At 39.4% G+C, this 20749-nt stretch overlaps 1 protein-coding gene across 3 annotated transcripts; it reads left to right on the plus strand.

The window, feature by feature from the left end:
- Positions 1–6: 6 nt before the first annotated feature.
- On the plus strand, positions 7–20532 carry IL20RA (interleukin 20 receptor subunit alpha). 3 transcript variants are annotated; one of them, XM_010707248.3, is made up of 7 exons: positions 7–20; positions 12365–12495; positions 14245–14423; positions 15018–15205; positions 16325–16469; positions 16995–17134; positions 19246–20532. In XM_010707248.3, exons 2-7 carry the CDS (start codon positions 12422–12424, stop codon positions 20173–20175), a joined length of 1656 nt encoding a protein of 551 aa, XP_010705550.1. In that variant the 5' UTR covers positions 7–20; positions 12365–12421; the 3' UTR covers positions 20176–20532. The 3 variants fall into 3 exon arrangements, with proteins under 3 accessions (XP_010705550.1, XP_010705551.1, XP_019468484.1); XM_010707249.3 differs by having other exon boundaries at positions 15033–15205; XM_019612939.2 differs by lacking the exons at positions 7–20; positions 12365–12495 and having other exon boundaries at positions 14286–14449; positions 15033–15205.
- Positions 20533–20749: the final 217 nt, after the last annotated feature.

Raw genomic sequence — 20749 nt, forward strand, 5'->3', positions numbered from 1 at the left:
GCCCCCCGCGGCGCACACAGGTGAGTCGGGGTGAGATGCGATGCGATGGATTCGGCGATTTTTGTTTTGTTTGTGTTTTGTTTTGTTTTTTAAACAGTTTGCATCGGTTCAATTTCCATATTTCTGTCCTCTAATATTTAGGTGGGAGAAGAGTGGCATGAGCTTCTTTAAGGCTGCTTCATCTTCTCTATGAATGTGCTGGAATTAGGTTTTACAACTCTGTGTGTTTTCTAAATACTAATTTACTTTTAGTTATAATTTGACAGCATGCTCTTGGAGTATTTCTTGTTCTATACTTTGCATTAATTCCCTTAATACTTCTAATATCTTCCTTTGTGCTTGACAGCCACCAGCCCCCAGGGTCCCACCTGAGCAGTAAGAGACAGATTACAGCGTGGGGCATGATGAGTTTTGGCAGAGCAGAGCAGAGCAGTGCCCCTGTAGCAGCCCGGATGAGGGAAGCACAGGGAGCAGGAGAGGTGGTGGCTGGAATGAGTGAGTGAGCAGTCTGGTTAGCAAGGACTTGAGCAGAAGCAGAGACATCACCAGGTGAGAGAAGCTCCTACGCCTAAGCTGCTGAATGTATGCCTGTGGTGGGGCCCTGCTGCTGCCAGAAGCATCTCACGGGATTTCTTTGTTATATCCCTCCAGTATATACAATGCAAGACATTAAGGAGATTAGCAGAACTTCTAAGAAGGCTATGGTCTTTGTGGTCTGGCTGTCTCCTGCGAATATTACTGCCTAAGCTAAGTATGTGAGGATGGTCTTCTCCCATCTAAATTCACAGCAAAGCTTCCAGATCTGATGAGAGCTGGGCTGTATTAAGGGCATTCTTCGTCCCAGCTGTTCTTGAGCATTACTGAGAACAGTTTCAGTTAGCTTATTTGACAAACTATTCTGTTATGCATCAGTTGTCTGGCTCTCAGGGACACGCACCCAAGCGTTCCTCCCATAGGGCCAGTTTTCTTCCAGGCAGCTGACCATCATGTGCTTATCTTGTCGGGGTCTGCTGAGCACTGGGTCAAGTGTTTGGAAAATTTGTATAACATCTAGAGAAGGTTTAGGGGGATGAGTTGGCTTTGAGTAGTAGCTTTACAAGGAAGGAGGGAAATATCTTGCATAGTCCTGAGTTTTAGCTAGACTTCTCTTGGTGTGCAAGACAGTAAAAGTTGTTTTAATACATCCTGTCAGGATTTTGCTAGCAAAGGAGAAAAGAAAAACGCATGAGGTGCTAATCCATCTTAGCAGCTCTCCCACTCTCTTTCAGCAGTGAGGCTATAGGTACATCAGTCTCTTTGGGTCTTTTCCTCCAACAGAACAAACCTGGGTTGCCAATCACCAGCAGAGGCAATCCTGCAAATACCACAGCTGTCCAGAGGCTGGGTCTGGTGCCATTCTAGGAGCAGATCACACAGGGGTCAGGTGTTGTGGCAAGCAGTCTGACAGCAGCACTTCACAGACTTGGGTTCCTGCATCTCACAGGGTCTGTACTGTGTATGTCCTTTGGGATTCTGCTATTTAGTTAATCTCCAAGCCAGCTAACAAGCAAAAAACCTTTTATAGTGTGTTATTGGATACAGTCCTACCCTTACTTGTGTATGTTAACTGTTCTCCAGGTCTCTGAAAGTTAAGGGACTGCTGTCTGGGACTGTGTGCCTACCTCACAGGTACCTTTGCAGTGCGCACTTAGTACTGTACTTCATTGGGTTTTTACAAATTAGTGCTTCATTCACTGCTAAAAATCTGTGCTGTAATACTAATGCATAACCATGGAAAATGCAAAATGGAAAATGACATTAAAAACAAAGGAAAATCCATTGTTTAATTAACAGGATCAGGAAATGCAGCAGTTTCTCTTTACACATCAGTTTTGCAATTTTTTTCAAGCAGCTCACAAGGTTAGGGAAGGAACGTTGGGATTCTTGAAAGCAATAGAATGTCATTCTAAGAATTTACCAAACTCCATCTTAAATCCTTCCACACACTTTTAGCTGAGGTTTCCTTAGCCATGTTTTTCTGTAGTTAGAGAAACCATTCAATCTATCTTGTAGATATATACTTATTCTGTACTTTACAGAATAAGTTTTTACAGAATAAGTTTTTTACAGAATAAGTTTTAAGTTTACAGAAATATTGTGCTGAACTTCAGGCAAGTTTGCTATTTTCATTCAGATGAGGCACGTGATTTTGAAGCAGATCTCTCATTCCTTGCACTTACTCTACTTTTGTCCATATTGGGAAGCGTTCTTAGCACTGGATTTCTCTTGGATGAAGCTCACCTGGAAGGAGTGTTCCATGAGTCCGTCTAATGCGAGTACAGCTACAATCTTAAAAGGAAAAAATAATGGAATAAGTCTAGAAAAGATTCTTTTTTTTCAATATTGATATTTCCATGTAAGAAATCTACTTGTACTGGCTTGCTTTATTCACCAATGTAGACATAGCTGTAGATGCAATTGAGTTGGTAGGTGTCTGTACCAATTACTTTTCTTATGGTAGGATCTTGAAAGCTTCCTCCTTTTTAATGTTCTCTAATCGTTGCATAAATTACTTGGTCTGCACTGACACATCTAGTTTAATTTGCTTCTCTCTTCTTTCACTTTATCATGGCATGCATTTTATTTTTACTAATAAATATGTCTGCATTTTGAGAAGCAGTCATCCCTTTAAGCAGGTTTGTTTTCTTTCACAGTCACTAGACTGCTGAAACATACAAAACATCTCTTTTTATAAAGGAATTATTTTGGGAAGTACAAAATAAAAGGATGGGATCACAGTACGGGCCCTGCAGTTAAGCTATGGAGCTTGAGATTCAGAATCTTGCTTCTGTCCAAGCATTGTATTTTATCCTGTGAAAGCCATCCAAAAGGCGGGCAATGTTCCAGCGCTAATAATCCACTTCTTTTCCTCCTCACCTACACACAGTAAATCACTGAGAAGGCGTGCACCAAATCTGAATTTCTGAAGGAAGGACAGAAAAGAAAAGCTGATCTCAGAGTTCAACAGTGCAGAGATGTTTATGCACTGACACAGGTGATCTGAGGTGTATTTTGGATCTTAGAAAAGGCTGATCTGTTATGTATACAGAGCCAGTAAGTATTAGCTGAAGTATTAAAGAGCAGACTGAAGTGTCCAATATTTCATATTAAAGGCACGCAGCATTGTGTGTTATACACAGGCTGATTGTCCTGTGGATGTGCTCTGTGATGTCTTTGTGCTGTGAAGCTTCACTACTAATAGTGGGATTGTATGGAAAGGCTGAGCTCTGTGTTCTGCAGAAAGAATTTTTGTGTCCTTTATTTTTGTGTTCTGTTATTTCTGGCTCTCTGCAGCGTCAAGAAGAGAAGAACAAATGTAACATAGCAATAATTAAAAGGATATGTTGGCTGAAGGCAGACTACAATATATGAAGGAGTGTCGTGATCATACATTTGAAAAACTCACCTTATTTTCTCACCTGTAACCTGCTGTATCTTGTCAGGCTGTTTCAGATAATGCCACAGTCTGTGCCCTATGCGTTGGCTCTGCTTACAATTTCCACAACTTGTCAAATTCTTATTCCGTGTTAATTAGGGATGTAAATAGTGAGAGTAGGTAATTCATCCCATAGAGAAATTTGAATGCCGTTGGCAAGTTGAGATTAAAGCCCAAAACTTATATATATTTTGCAGTTCCCAGTGTTACCAGTGAGTTCACCTCACTAGCTTATAATCTTATCCTTCCTTCACAGTTGTTCTCCAGCAGTTTTTGTATTTTTAATTCCAAGACAAGCAAGTGGTTAGTATTACTCAAGTCATTTGTATATGTGTGTTGTGGTTTCTATTTGTTTTTGTAGTTGTGGCTTGAACAAATTGATTTTTACTGATTGATTTCTCTCCAAGATTTGGTGTTGATTGTCTGCAACTAGAAGACGAATAGCTGAGGTCATCTTTTATAACCCAAACAAGATCTTTGTTTAAGAAGTTGGGGTTTGTAAAAGCTTGAATTTTGGAAATCAAGTCTATCTGTAGATAAAAATGACTTTTCATTAGAAAGCTGTATTCAAACAGCACATCTGTTTGTGCTTTATTCTTTGTGTATTAGTAACTTACGGAGTTTTTATCCACTGCTCATCATATCTTGAAGAGTACAATTAAATTAGATGGAGCAGAAAGACATGGCAATGGGATGTGGGACTGGAGGTACAGGGCAGGTCACATATGAAGAGATTAAATAAGCTCTGCCTCTTTCTCATGGAAAATAGATGACTGAAGGGGACTGTATTCATCTGTTTTTTTCCTGTCTGGCTAGCTAACATAAAGAATATTTTAAGGTAAAGGAAGGGACAGGAGAAATACCATAGTTTCCCCTACTTCATTGCCCAGCATTTTGAGCTACATCTCAGATGGCAGCTGAGCTGTTATTCAGCCTCCCATTTTTCACTTCCTTTTCTGTGATGGAAATCCGAACACGTCCAAAAAGAATGTTGCTTTAGGAGAGGGGAAGAGGTTACCCAGACTTACGTATTTGAGCTTACTCACACTCCATGCTCAGAAACATTGTGGTGAAAGGAGTTACTTTATTTCCTAGTAGACTTACAAAGGCTGGAGAGAGCAGTAAGGCTAATACTTACTATTTCATGTGGTTCGGTTTTTGCTTTCCTTGTGCTTTCTGGAGATATATCAATATCCTGCTATTAGGGTGTACTAAATCAGAATAGTAATGTACAGGATGTGGCTTAGAAACACTAAAACTGTGCCTGGAGAGGGCTGAGACACGTTTAATTGCTGGCAGCTTTTTCACATTGTGAGAAGGTAGCGGACAGACAGAAGTAGAGCTGTGTGACTCCTCAGGTGTGAATCAACCAGTAGCAGTCAAACATGACCGACAGTGAACTTCTCCATCAGCACATTCCATGGGCAGGAACAATAAACACATATATGCTGTTCCACTGAATTTCAGAAATGAAACACTATCCCTTGGATCCAGCGGTGTGTTGCCACCTTGAATAGTATTTCTGAGGCAGTCTTTCCTAAGTTGTAAAAGAAGTAGGTGATTACACTGAATGACTTCCTCTGTACAGTGAAGTCACTTTGGACCTGCAGACGGGGTAAATGAGGCAGAAAATCACGTCTGGTGGTTTTAACAAAAAATACTTGTGAAGTCCAGGAAAGACACTAAAAATAATCCGATACTTATTATTAAATGACACTGTCTTGTTCACATCTGAACTTACTGTGGGAGCACTCTGAACAGTCATACAGTGCCTCGAAACACACCACAGTGTACCTCAGAGATTAGCAGAAATGGGCAGATACCCCAGGAAACCTTCTGTTCTTGTGAGTTCTCTACAAGCACTAGCTTCCCAAAGGCGCAAGAGATGAGGTACTGCCAGCATGCTGGGTGCATTAGCCCTGCCTCTCAGCTCTCTGATGCAGAAGGAAGTGTTCAGCCTTTTAGAGCTAGCTTTCCCTCAGAAGTGAGGGCTTTTCTTCCACTGACATCACATTCAATCTCATGTCTAGGGGAAAACGTAGATTCAGAAAATAACATTTCACTAATTCATATTTCAAGAAACACAAAACCCTTTGTCTGGACAAGCTGTTCGTAGGTTGGAGAACAAGGAGCAACAGCCTTTAGGTGATAAATAAAATCTTTTAGCCATTCTAAATGAACAGCCACTGTCCCATAGATATAAGCATTAAATGGTGGCTCAGTTTCTGTAAATATATATGTATACTTTATGAAGGGGTACGTTAGGATTGGTCTGCAACACGTTTTGTCAGAATTCAGCTGATAACTCTGACACAGCAGCAGTTTCCAACATTCCTTTTCAAAAAGAAATTTACTTAACCCTTGCATTTTGAAAAGTGTAAAATGTCAGAAATATTTGAATTAAGCACTCATTTTCTTGGCTGCTGGGTTGTAGTTGATGTAAGAAGCAGTAAGTTGATCATGCTAAATGTGTTCTCAGGAGAAAATCCTCAAACATAAGGCAGTTTGGCTATTTTAAATATTATATAATTTCAAACCATCTGTTTTGAAAAGCAAATGAGCTTTTAAAATTGACTTAGTTATTTTTGACAGAAAAGTACTTCTGCATTTCAAACTTAATAAAATATCATTCAAGTATTTTTCATTTTTGTAAAAAGAAAAAACCCACACACCTCTAATGAGTGATGATTCTCAAAGTCATAACGGGGTTATGAGTAATTTTAGACTTTCTGTCAACTTGTTTCATGCCAATATTGATCACTTAAAATTAATAGAAAACATATAATAACTTTCTCCTATTTGACTGCATCAGGGACATATTTTTGCAGTAAGACATTGTTGGGTAGTATGAGCTCTACCCTTGCACTTGCAAACTTTCAGAGTGGTGGGGGAAACACACTTGGGTCTCTAGGATATGGTGTGGAGAAATAAACATAGGGTTTCACACAAAGGGAACATGACAAGGCAGGCCACACCTTGTATTGGCACCTTCTCTTCACCCTACCTCACTCCTTTTCCAGATGATCTCCTCAGTTTCACCTGATTCCAATGGCAGCCTGCCTATTTTCTTCACAAACAAATCCACATACCTAGGTCTTGTCACTCACATTTTTCTACCTCTTCTGTCATTATTTCTGCTTTTCTGTCTGATCCACCATCTCATTTTCATTTAGTCCAGTGACACTGTTTCTCTCCTTTTTCCACATACCCCTTATGAAGAGGTTGTGTCTGCTGGGTTTGATTCCCCTTCTGGGAGGGCAAGAGTTTGCTCTGTGGTTACCTCTCGAGCACTGTTATGATTACAACAGGAAATCACCTCCACAATCCTCCTCCAATTCCCACCACCACTGAAGTAAAAGGGCTTCACTAGCCCAATTTTATGTGCAGAAGTCCCAGAGCACCAGCAGCCCACCAAGAGAAAGCAGGGATGCTCCAGTGACTCCTGTCTGCCTTCTCCTCCTCACTATCCAATCTGTTGAATTCCAGAAGAGAGCTCATAAGAATCAGCACAGAGGAAATCTTTCAGGCTTTGTTAAACAAACAAACAAAAAAGTTAACTCATCTCTTTTAATTGTTGTAAAGATGACTAATATCAGGCAATGACATTTGCTAACGTGTATTCCTGGCTCTGTGGGGTTTCTCTTCCTCTCTGTAACTTCTGATCTCCCATTTTGGCTCAGTTCCCCTGCTTACTATCTCATGCACTCCCTCGCATTCCTGCATGGCCAGTGCCAGCTTGCTTCAGACTGTAGATATGCCAGAAAAGACAGTCACAGCGCTCTGCTAGCAAATGCTACTAAACATTATGTCAGCGGACACTTGTTCTGAGTACAGCCATTTTTATAATATACTTAAATGTGTTTGAGGCAATATTTTTCATTGCAAACAGTATATTCATCTAAGCAGATGAGATGGAGGAAAAAAAAAAAGAGTATGAATTCAGCAGCAGGGAAGGAACAAGCAAGATGGCACCAGAATTTGGTGGAAGTCACCCATAGCTGAACAGAAAGACAGGGCAGTGTGCTACAGCACAGCCAGGAGTAAACATCCAGTGTGCTCCATTGCTCCTACTTTACCTGGTATTTCACTGACGGTTCTGATGCCAGTGAAAAAGGTGAATCAGGAACTTGGCATCTCTGAATGTCTTCTCCCTTGTGGAGATGTGCAAGTTGGGTTAGATCAACGGCTCTGAAGTGGCAGCTGCAAATCACAAGGCATGGGGAGTGAATGTCCACTGTGATGCCCTTAATCTCAGTGCCTGAGGCAAAGGAGCCACTACCATCGGAGGTGGTCCCAAGGGCCACTTCTGCATAAGAAAATGCAAGAGCAATTGAAGCCAAAGTCTTCTCTGTCACTGTCAGAAGAGGAGTTCTTCATTTGTATAGAGGCAATTGATAAGGGAGGAGCACCTGCTTTTAACTGCCATAGGTATTGGAAAAAGCTGTGTTGAAGTAAGACTTAAGACTCTCCTTTCTGTTTTAATTCTTTCCACATCTCTCACTGACTTAAATTACATCGAATAGTTGTCTAGAGAAATGCTGTGACTTTCTATGTCATTTTATTTTGTTGGAAAATTTGGTGGGACAGCAATCCTCATAGCCATGACACAATAAAATACAACAGGTGATCATTTGGATTGAGAGCAGTACAGTCAAACACCAGTAGTGACGTAGGACACTTTTCTGTGGCAACAGCTCATTTTCAGTGGGTATTTGTCTTCTCCCCATCCTATAACTTTAGAAAAAAACAATTCTATATTTTTGTGTATTTATGTATTTTTATACTTTGCAGCTGCTAGGTTGTCTAAATCAAGAGACACGTTAACCAATGTGTTCACAGTGAGAGAGCTGAGGCAGCTGCAGCTGTATTTGTCCTGCAACACTGACATTAAACACAGCCATTTATCACTGAATTAGGCAGCACTGCCTCCGTACAGACAAAAAGCAGACACGCTGAGCAGATAATAGTTATAACTGGAAATTAGATGTGCTTATATTTGTGTAGGTGTGCACACATATTCAGGTGTGTATAGATAGACATGGCTGTACCCAAAACCAAGGTTTGAGAAGTAACAACTTGAGTAAGGCACGTACATGGTGCTGAGCTGCATGCTCTTAAAACCAACCGCATTTTTCAACCCAGCAGTCACTTTCACAAAGAGAGGATGAGGCACCTGCTGTGAAGTCTTTTACTCATGTGAATAGTCTCACTGACGTCAGTGGGCTTTTTCACTCACATGTGAAGGTGTTTTCAGGCTAAGTCATATCTGTTTTGAAGAGTCTCGCAGTAGTGTATTCTAAGATCAGAACTTGGCTCTTCAGTGTGGTGGTGAAATTTACAAGCCTATATTACTACATTCTTTCCAGTCCAGGTGTGCAAAGAATTATAAAGATATGAAGAACACCATTGCTCAAGATTAGATTTACAGTATTTCCAAACATGGTAATAAGAGCTCCAGGTTTTTTTTACATGCAATAAATAAATAAAGGAAATTATTTCATTATACTGGAAAGTGATGACAGCCGTTGCAGAGTATCTATGAGACAGGCTGAACCTAGAAAAGCACATTGCGTGACTGATTTGTGCTCTCATGTAGGCCATTGTAAAACAATTCATGTGACATCCATGCTATTAATCCGCTAATGGAAAGAAAATTGGAGTATGGTGGGTTATATTTTATTTAGAGATGAGATACTGAAATAAGCAGCTGATAACTTTGGGAGATGCAAGCTATGTCTACACTCTATTTTGTGCACATGCCTTCTAGTTTTACAGAGCATCATGGAGACATGAGGGAGTTCTTTCTTAGCTCTTCTCATAGAAATAGTGGAGTATGGCAGTTTTATTCCTGTTTTACAGATGCAGAATTGAAGAATAAAAAACATGCGTGGTTTATTCATGGGGCAAACAGATGCACCTACAAAAAAACACATATAGAAAGTAAATCTGCCATAGCAGCTGATGGAAAGTTACTGGTCTCTGTCCCTCTGCCTCCCAAATCACTTTGGGACTTGAACTTGAACTTGGGGCAAATTGGAGTGTGTCTGCAGTGTGATAGTGCTTTAGATCTTGTAAAGATAGAGCCTGCGGGTTCTGCTGGCTGAGATTGGCTCATCCACTGCAGTCACTGTTTCTGTTTTGAAACTTCATCTACCACATCAGAAACCACGCTAGGCAGAGATAAAATTAGAAAAAAAAAAAATTAAAAAAAACACGGTACTAGTTTAAAAATATTTTAGGGTAACAGATAAGTTGACTCCCGCTACTTTAAAATGTGCTTAAGGAATATAAATGTTTTTATTCAAGGTCGGGCAAATGTCAAAAGGTGCAGGTACGCAAAACCATTCAGAAAACCGGTGGGAGTAATTTGCTTTGTTGGAATGAGCTGGCTGGTTCCATTCACTGATCATGCATTAGCCCCATCAGCAGTACAGATTTTATAAAACTTTAAAAGAAGAAAAGCATGAAATGTGAGCAGACAGGGAAGGCTTCAGCTGTCCTCTACTCGACTCAGATATAACACTGGCTAATTTTTTATGAGGCTTATCAAAACAGGCCTGGCAGTGACCTTAAGATCCCACCTGTCCCACTATCTTTAGGCAGAACTAGCTGTGTTGTCTGGCAGATAGTACCCTGATTTGCCCTTTGAAACATCCAGAACCCTCCAGATAGCCTTGTGTCCTCTTCTGCCCATCAGGCATTGCTGCTGGTGACTTCTTTCTATCTGAAATTGAACTTCCTTTCTTCTTTTCCTTGTTCACGGATGACATGGAGGATAAACTGTCCCTTCATGTAAAGACTTGCAATGTTGCCCCAGCTCCCTGACAAGGTCTATCTCTGGTAAGTTAGCTACCAAAGAAGCAGAGATGGGGGCTGATCAGCATGGCTGCCATCTCCAGGGCAGGGAGGGAGAGGCATCTGCATTGGTCCGTACTAACCAGAGAGAGGAACCAGTGCGGAGCAGTGCTCACTGGCCCTTTTGCTTGGAATTAATGCAAAGCAGATGCTTCCCTCAGAGAGTCTGAGTTACCAGAGACATATTTCTTCCTCTTCTGCTGCTAGTTTGGGATTTTTTAATCTTGGCTCTGGGGGTTTTCAGACCCTTCAGTATGTACTTTATTTTATTCTTAATTCCTTGTTGTCTTTTAGGTTTTACCTCAGTGTTCTTTAATTAGAAGCTTTTTATGGCTTTGGTTCCCCTCAACCTAAGAAATAAATCTATCTTCTATATCCTCCTGTTCGGGAATTGCAGCAGAAAGTTCATTTGTGCTTCAGTACTTCCCCTGCTCTCTACACAGATTTCCCAGTTGCCTTCTCCAGGACTTGGTCAGGGCTGTGTCAATTCTGTTTTTTTTCCTTCTTGTTCCCACAAATGATGGCTTCCATGTAGTCTCATCAACACTAATGCAGGGATTTGGTGCAAATGATGAAATTTGATGCATGGATGATTTCTTGCAATCTATGTAGTACTGATTTTGATTTGTTCTTCTTACTAGTATGCACATTAATTAATTAATTAATTACTTCTCCACTGAACAAATGTTACCAACTTTAGGATGTTTATTGGGCAGCTTCATGCTTACATTTGGAATAGTTTCACCTAGAGCAGGGGGGTTGTGGAGGACATTTATTTTGGTGGAAAGTAAAACTTTATTTTCTAGGTTATCTCCCACTTGGAAGAAAATGTTAGAGTAAAGCAAATGCCGGAGCCTTCTTGGAAGCCTCTTTCTGCTGCTTTTCCATCCTCTGGCATCTCAAACTTTTTGATTTCATTAACTGAGCCTGAAATTTGAGTCCTTGTGAGATTACAGTCATTGGGCATTTCTGTGTCCAGGACTTTTTACATACCATTTGGTAAATAAGTAAGCTTGCCCTAAGGATTGCGCTTGACAAGATTCATTCTCCAGAAAAAAGAAAAAAAAACAAATTGAAAGTCACTGAATACCAGCTAAGTGCTAGGGAATAAAAGAGAGCGACATTAGAAACACTCTCCACAAACAGGTTTATGGAAAGCTGAAGATAGAGATGCAGGCATATACTGAAGTTTCTTTTGAACGTTAATATGCAAACAGAGGCTTGGAAAACCCAGGATTTCTACCGTGGCACTATTAAATATTTGGCCTTTACAGAATAGCTTTTTCTGACTGTTTCAAAGACAACTAGAAATGAGTAGGTTAATCAGGAAAATGATGGTGATTTTTACTTACCATGTGTAACACGTGGCTGCTTTTGTATGTTATACGCAATTCATACAAGAGAATAAACAATAATAGTGAAATATACCACCAAGAAAACTGCTTAAGGTCAAGGTCTCTTCATTCAGATAGGTTCCCGCTGTTCATGTTAATGTGTTGTATTTCCTCCTTTCTTTGTCACTTTTTGTTATCTTAAAAACTCAAATTGCATCTCTGGAGGAAGAAGGTTCTGAAAAGTCCTGAAAGACCACAGATTCACTTTTTCTCTTCCTTATTATGATCTCGTGGCCATTTGCAACAAGAAGCTGCTCCCCAGCAGCTGCAGCTTCAGATTGATCTCAGGGCTGCTCAAAGTTGCTGGGAATTGGCTCACAGCTTGAAGCTTGGGATTCTGCCCCAGCCCCAAAGTTCTCTGCTTTGCAAGTAATTTAGCAATGTGAACATAGGAAACTGGGTTCTGAAGAGTCCTCGGACTTGCTTGTTTTGCTCATTTATTTCAAAAGATGGTTCAAAGAACCGTGATTTAGATGAGTGACATACCAGTAAGTGTTTGCTTTTTGACTTAATCGAAATAAAGGCAATATGTACCAGTTTATGGCTTATTTAAAAAATAAGCTCCTGTTTGGTTAACTTTGAAGTATATGAATCTGCACATTCTTAGTGTATATTGTTCCTTTCTTATTTTCTTTCTCAGGAGAGTTGTATTGTTCTTTGCCCAACCCCTAGGAATGTTCATTTTGAATCTACAAACATGAAGAATGTCCTTCACTGGTTAGCACCAGAAGGTACAGGAGATGGAGTACTCTACAGTGTGAAATATTCAGTGTAAGTTGGCTTTATTATTGTATCCTTCACTGCTTTTTTTTTTTAGCATTTTAAATAAATTAAATAAAAAATCTTCATGCAAGATAGGGCTGCTAAAAAGTAAAGAAAGAAGAACTAAAGCATAGCTTAGATTTAAGCAATGTAGTTTTTAACTTTTACTTCTGGTATACTGCTTACTTCAGATCCAGTTAAAAAAATGTTATAAGGAAACTCTTCCTATGAAAGGAGTGTAGGATGTAACCTGAAGCTTTCAGGGCATTCTGCAGAAATGAAGCTAAGGAATGAGCAGGGACAGTGCTGTGAATTGGCATCATAGTTGCCTTCTATATATGCTTGAACGGATCTGAGAATGTAGTATTTAAAGGAATATTGTAAGCAGACACAGTTTCATCAGTCTTTTCTAACAGACTCAACACCCACAGGTTTACTTCAATCCCCAAAGCTTCTCCAGTTTGGGTGTCAATCTAATGAAGTTTTCAAGTATTATAAACAACTAAGTAACATGATCAGAAACAGAGCTTGACTCTTCATAGGATATGAAGGAATGTGAGTGAAGAACCAGAATCCATTTCCTTCATTGCCACCAAGAGAGCGCTAGATCATCGTAAGAACAGTACTGGAAGCTTAACTTATAAAAATAGGTGTAGCTCTGTTGACATGGATGTTATCATGCTCCTAGTCTTAGCCCAGTCTAGTAGCTTTTTCATGACACTAAAACAAATTTAGATCTCCAGAAGTTTCCTGCAACTTGTACTGATTACTTAAAAAAAAAAACGAGTAGCTTTTGCAGTTAGAGTCTGCAACCTCATTTCCCAGATCTTGCCATCTGTGCTAGCAGAGGAGTAACACAGTCCACATCCCTCGAAAAGGCAAGATTTCTTGACTGTAAATAAATGAACAATAATCGTATAGAAGGCAAACAAACTCAGAGAGTGTTAGCTGTGCTGACTGCAGGTCAGCTGGTCCACAGTAGAACAGTCATAGTTATGGGCCATCTTTCACATGTAATACAAAAATACTTATCTGTATCTCCAGTTAGCTAGAAAAGCAAGACTTTGAAAATGCAGTTGTGTAGATGCTGCCGCATACCCTTATTAATTAGCAGCTAAATTGGGATTCTTCTTAGCATAACATGAATTTGAGGAGTGGGAGTTCCTGAGAAAATCCAGGCATAAATTTTCCAAGGAAACTTGGATTTCTTCTGCTAGTGCTTAAGATCAGTACTGAAGCATTATTGTTGCGTGTTTATGCTGCTGCTTCAACAAGGATTTTGAAATGCATCATATTACAGATGGAGTCTTCATATTAAACAAGAAAAAAAGTGACCAACAGCTTAGCACACATCTTTACGCAGCAGAAAGAGCCACTGGCCATTCTACAGAACATTCTGTCATTACATAATTACCCTGACTCAGTTCTCATGTGTTTAGAGTTTGAGCTAAAGCTGTGGAGACTGAAGTTGAGAGATCCATGTAAGCGAATGTGGACTTGAGTCAGTATTGCTAACATCCCAGTTACCTATTGCCATTTTTGAAAAGGACCTACACTGGTTTATTTTTCATTGAAAAGTCATGTTTTTATCTCAGCTGAACTTGGGAATTCCTTGAAATAGCACATTTCTGCAAAACAGGCAAACTATTCTATCAGCTTGGTTATCATTTCTTTGTATATAATCAGATGAAATTGAAATGAAATGATACAATGTCAAGAATATTTGTACAGCTCCCTTCTCTTTCTCTTTCAACACAGATATGGTGTTGGCAAATGGATTAGGAAGCCAGAATGCAGGAATATCAGTACAACATGGTGTGACCTCTCCAGTGAGACTGCTGACCATGAAGAGCAATACTACGCGAGTGTGAAAGCCTTCCTAAATGGGAAGTGCTCTAACTGGATAGAGACAACACGATTTAACCCTCTTACAGACAGTAAGGAAAGCTAATCACAAAGCCAGGTGTTCATGGCCTTGGTTAATACTGTGTGCTCAGACTGCATCCTCATAGTATGCGATATTTTAATTTTAATGTATGCTTAGATTTTTTTTGCTGCTGTTTGAGATTTATGCTGCTAGCAGCAGAAATTGAAGTCATTGTAATTTGTAATTTTTTGTAATAAATCTTTACTCAAAGGGAAAAAAGGGCATGGCACATATACTTTATAAAGAACTCTGATTTGAAAAGGCCCGATTAAACCAAACAGTAATCATACTCTAAAGCATCATGTCTCTTATCTGTACCAGGTAATCTGACAATATACTGGTAATTCAGCTTGTTTTAGCAAATTGAGTTTCAATATTGTACATTCTGCAAAGTCACAGAACTTCCTAGGCAAAATTCCAAGTCATTGTTCAGCTTCTTACTTAGAAGTTTCTGTTACTTATGTGGAAAATAATTTTTTATCAGTATAAATAAATTGTTCAAGGTTCTATTTAGACTACCCAAAATATTACAAACATTTAATATCATTCCCTTTAAGAAGTTGCACACTCAAATCTTCTGATTCATGTAACTATTTCTTATAAGTTTTTATTTTTCTAGCTAAAATTGGCCCACCTATGGTAAATGTGTCTTCTACCGAGAAATCTATTTCAATCACACTGACTGTTCCTGAGAAGTGGAGAAGTCCTGATGGAGAATCTATATCTCTGCTTCAAGTATATCCTGGTCTGCAATACAACGTGTCTGTCCTCAAGAAAAAGACAAAGAAACGAGTAAGCTCTGATAATGCTACAGAACTTTACCTATTAAGTCTGTGCACTGTGCACTGTAACACCAAGAACTGAAATAGGGTTCATAACATGACAGGAACTGTAGGATCATTGTCCATCTTTCTGTGTCAGGTGGACCAAAACTGGATGCACTACTCTAGATGTGGTCTGATGAGCACTGAGTGAAGGGGCATAATCCCTTCCCAGCACCTACTGGATCCTCTCCTTTTGACACAGCTCAGGATGCTGTTGACCCCCTTTGCTGCAAGGGCACGTTGCTTGCTCGTGTTCAGCATTCTGCCTATCCCAGCCCTCTTCAGCAGAGTCGCTCCCCAGCCAGTCAGGCTCACCCCACATCACAACAAAGTGCATCCTTTGCCACCACATCTGAAAGTCTTCATTCATCTCTCTCTCCAGATTTAAATTCCATAAAAGAGTAATTTCTACCATAAACACAGTAGATATGGAGGCATTTAGTGATTATTCACAAAAATATCCAAAATATACATTCTTCTGCTCCTGTCCTCAAGACACAACACCTATCTAGCAAATGTCTGAATTTCCAGAAAAGAGGAGAAAGGGTCTCACACCAAAACAGTCCCCTTCTGTCAAAGGCTATATTAAAATGCTAAGATTAGCATTAGCTTGACAAAGAGCAGTTACTTTGGATTCCAAGACCTACATAAAAACTTATTTTAAGGCCCCTACCTTTACCAGAACATCCAAATTTGAAAGATTTTCAGAACCTGTATCATGTGCCTTTCATTTGCCTACGCATCAGGAAGGGGCTAGTGTGGTATTTTATCTCCACTGTAACATCAGCATGAGAACGTGGGCTGGTGGTGATACGTGATCGTACTTCACATAAACTACGACATTGTGCAGTAGTAGTAGAAGGATGATTGAATGGAAGATAAATATTCAGAGATTATGTGACATAATAAAGAACTTGAGTTTTGATTGCATTAGGAAAAAAAAAGGATAAAGCTGGCAGTTATTGGAGCATTATTATTTGTTTCAGGAAATGTGTTCTTGTGACAAATTTTATCTATGAAATTTTTACCTTTCTGTAAATGAGGAGTTAAAGAGGAAAGACAGACTTTTTTTGTATGTATCTTCTAGTGGTTCTTCTCCATCAGCAACAGCACCTTGGTTGTGCCCCGGTTAGAACCTGGAACAGCTTACTGTGTCAGTGCGCAGATCCATGTCACTACACCACTTCTACACAGTGGGTTTTCTAAAGAACACTGCATTTCTACTTTGAAAGGTATGTATAAGCTGGCAAATTGCAAAGTTAGAAAAAATGGTGAATGAGTTTGTAATTTTTTATGTCTATTCCCTTTCTGTACATTCACACTGTTGAAATTATCTTGGACTTTAAAACATAGTTGGGACCTGCTGACTGAAAGAGAAGACAGTACCTTTGAAGAAAAGGCTCTGCATTCCTTGGGTCTCAAAGAATGAGATCTTTTTTTTTCTCCTTAAATGATGCTTGGGAGTGACAGAGCTGGGACAATCTGAGGGGGTAGAAACTAGCAACAGGAGAGCAAGAGAGAGGAATTGTTACTTTTTTTACAGTTTTTTTACTTTTTTATAGTTTAATTTATTATTTAGACTAAAATAATAAAATATTCTTCTGTAGCTCTTTTTTTCCCCCAATTTTCTGTAAATTCCTGTTTTACTTAAAATATTTGCATCCCATGTCCAAAAAGCAATATGGTAAATGTGTATGTTATTGTCTGAATACATTATGAAGTTAAGCAGTACAACAAAACTTTTGCTTTGTTAACAGATAAAACAACAGATGAGACTATAACAGTTGTATTTGGATACATTCTGCCTATTCTGCTAGCTGTCCTTTTCACTTCAGTGGCATGCTGCTGTGTGCACAAGTACATTCACGTCAGCAAACAGAAGCATCCAACAAGCCTGGTATGTATTCTTTGTTGCTGGATGATGCTGCCAGCTTCGGATCTCACAGCAGAGTTGTGCATTTTCCAGGAGGAAACCAAGGCTAACTGCAAATGAAATCTCTAGTTGCCACTCTGGTCAATTAAAACAGAGGAATAACTCCAATTAGCAACTGTGACTAGATATGAAAAGATGACCAAGGGTAACAAAGATTGGAATAGATCTGTTTGCTTGGGAAGGTTCAGTGCCACAGGCAAGGTCTGAGATGAACTGAAGCAGATTCTGTAGAAAGTCAGCACTCCTCAAATTCAGAGCATTCAGAAAGAAGCACAGAAGAGATTTAGTGAACAAAAAGTCGATCAGAAACTAGAAGAGGAAATAATTCAGCAGTGCAGAATTGCCTTGATATTTTTTTTTGATCATTACTAGGTGCTGCCAAATTTTCCCATGTATTTGGGAAGGTTTTAGCACAGAAAGGTTATTTAATCTGAATTTCAGGAGTTCTTTCATATACTGGATTCTGTTTCTTTGCATCCAGTAAATTACCAACAAGCAAATTCTGTTATTTTTACTCCCCAAAGACACTTTCTATGTAAAAGCATTTGCAAATTTCTTAGAACCACTCTTTAAAGTTGGTTAAATTTTGGAAGGAACACATGAAGTCTAAGAAACGTTATCTGTTTCCATCTCATAAACCCAGTGAAATTTTCTTACAGCTATCTGTAAACAAGTTGCTCAATCACAAATGTGCAGTTGATGAGCTCTGAGGTTAATCCAGTCTGCACAACACGGTGTGGTGGGAGGTATAAGGGAGGTAGTTTCAACACTTTGATCTTTCTAAAGAAATCCAGAGCAGCAGAGATGATAGAAGTGTTCTCAGAAGGACTGACTGCTTCATGAAGAAAGTAGCAGAGTAGCTGCTACTGCAGTGTAGTCAGACATGTGCCAAAACACCTGCAACTGACAAGGTGCCAGCTTTGTCCTGGGGTACAGGACATGGTAGGGGGAGATAGCAGTTTGCCACAGTTTGGAAAGCTAGAAGGACAGAGGTCCACAGCCAGAGGACTACTTAAAGAGAAATTCCCACTCAAGAGTAGACTAAACTTCAACTCCAGGAGCCTTTTCTCTTATAGCATTGTGTTGTTTTTGTGGGTCTTTTGGGAGTTTTGTTGGGATTTTTTTGCATCCAGTAAACTTTATGTTCAGCTTGAAAGCTTCAGTTTTATTTCTGCATCTCTTAATTCAACTTATGTTAAGATAATGGATGAATATGAAACTGCTGTTTTAGTGATGGCTTTTGCTTCTCCCAATCTACAGACTATTCCACACAGCCAACCCTTGTGGTCAGAGGGAGGCAGAATAAGCAATTTGGTTTGGTCTGGCACTTCTGACCCGGGGAATCTTTCAGACTATGTAGATTAGTGGTCGTAGTCCTCCATTCAACTTTGAAATGTTGAAGTGCAGCTTTTCATGGCTGTTATTCTATTGCATTTTCTTCTAACGTCTGCTATACAGTGCTTCTATCTGCTAGAAATACTAGTCATTTCAAAAAGATTGTATACTGTTGTTTATTTAACTAGATCATTTATTGCAGTCATAAATCCAGCCTGTGAGCAAATGCAGAGTGCAGGTTCTGTACACTGCTATATTTTCCTTCTCTGAGAGGAAACTTGGTATTATTTAATCCTCTGTAAGTCGCACCTTAGCATGGTAACCAACTGTGCTTGTGGGATGTGGTTTTGACTGCACTTCCTCTTTGCTGGTTAAAGAGAGTGGAATAGATTTCTGCAGTCTGTGACCCACGTGCAGTTCTGATGTTTTCTCAAAGTCACTTGATTTTGTGCTAGTGGAAACAAAATCAGAATTTTGACAGAATTGTTCTAACCATTATTTTGGCATGGAGAATATGAGAAAAAGGAAATTAGAGCTGATCATAATATACTTCTGACAGAACAATAAAAGCGAAGCATTTTAACACTCTTATAGGTATACATGATGAACTTCCTTTTTCCCTAAACTGAGTTATTCACTCCTAATATGGTCTAAGAAAGCTTCATCTTTTAAAAACAGACAGTAGTGTAAGAGGAAGAGGAATTTATTATACTTAAATCAAAATACTTTTTGCTTTCCAGGTATGGCACTATACTGATAAATGCAAGGAAAAGGTTTTTATACCTTGTGAAAAAATAGTGGTCAACCTTATCACAGTTAACGTGGATGAGTACAAACCGTCTCAGGAATCCATTCATCCATCAGAAATGAAAAGCCCCCATTATTATACTGTTTACAGTGGCACTGAAGGGAGAGATTTGTCTCCAAAAGAAGTGCCGGAAATAAAATACTTGCTGGATATTTCTCATGAAGAGATTTCAGAAGAAGAGAACATTTTAGCTGAGGGGGACAAAACCGGAACAAAAAATGACCAGCCTGGAACAAAGAATACTTTGAGACAAAAAAACGGAGGGAGTGTAGAGTATGAACTCGGCGTAAGGGCCGAAGACTTCAGTCCCGGCCAAAACCTAGAAGAACTCGGTCTGAAAGAGAAGACTTCTGCACCTGGGGGACTAGGTGAGCCACAGACTGCTTTGGGAAACTTAGTTAATTTTAATACAGGAAAGGCATATTGCCCCCAACTGGAGGTGAGGGCAACAGACCCTTCTTTGGGACAGGAATTAGAGGAGCTTAAACTGAAGATGGCTGATGCAGTGGATGAACTGCTAGGTAAGACCTGTATCAACTTGGTGGACTCGGATGATGAAAAATCTGGGCAGACGTCTTATCATCGGCTGGGAAAAATAGCACACGGTGTCACAGAGAATGAGGGCGAACAGACCATACTGGTGGACTGGGACCCACACACTGGCAGATTGTATATTCCTACTTGGTTCAGTGTTGAAAATGAGGTGTGTAAAGGAGTATTTAAGTGTGATGTCCCTAACAAAGAAGGAATTTTGTCCAGACTGTATGAGAAACAGGTATCTGAAGAATCGTCTGAGGACCAAGAAATGTATCTGCAGCAATTTCAGGAACAATGGGGACTGCATGTAGAAATGGAAGACTGAACAGAGATTTTCTAGAATACTGTAAACCACAAAATCCCGTTTACTTTGCCAAAGAGAATGCTGGACTCAGCGGAGCAAACATATCTTAACATATTGGAAGTTTTTAGAACCGTCACAGTTGAACAACTTATTCATGATACTTATTACAACTTCCAGGCATGGTATTGGAGATTTCAACTCCCATTATAGACCTCTCTGGTAAAATATAATGGTTGTGAGATTACCTTCTTTTAAAAAATAAAAATAAATCTCTGTAAAGAGGGTGCTGTTAGAGTTTTCATATTGTAATTGCTACTAAAGCAAAATATTTTGGTTTGAAAGCTGTTATTTTTAGCAATAAAAAGCAACAATATGATATTTTGCTGGGATGTGCCATGTGTCTTGACACAACATAGCCTTTTTTCTGTCTCATTCCTGCTAGTTTTAATGGGTGCAGTTGATTTTTTGTGGAAGTAAAGGGCACCTCCAGTATATGGTTTCTTTGTTTTATCTACATTCTATTTAATGAAGACATTCTAATCTATTTTTCATGAAAGACTCAACTAGAATGGTCACTTCCCTACTGCTGCTCAGA

Source organism: Meleagris gallopavo, chromosome 2 (assembly GCF_000146605.3).
Source record: "Meleagris gallopavo isolate NT-WF06-2002-E0010 breed Aviagen turkey brand Nicholas breeding stock chromosome 2, Turkey_5.1, whole genome shotgun sequence".
Classification (NCBI taxonomy): domain Eukaryota; kingdom Metazoa; phylum Chordata; class Aves; order Galliformes; family Phasianidae; genus Meleagris; species Meleagris gallopavo.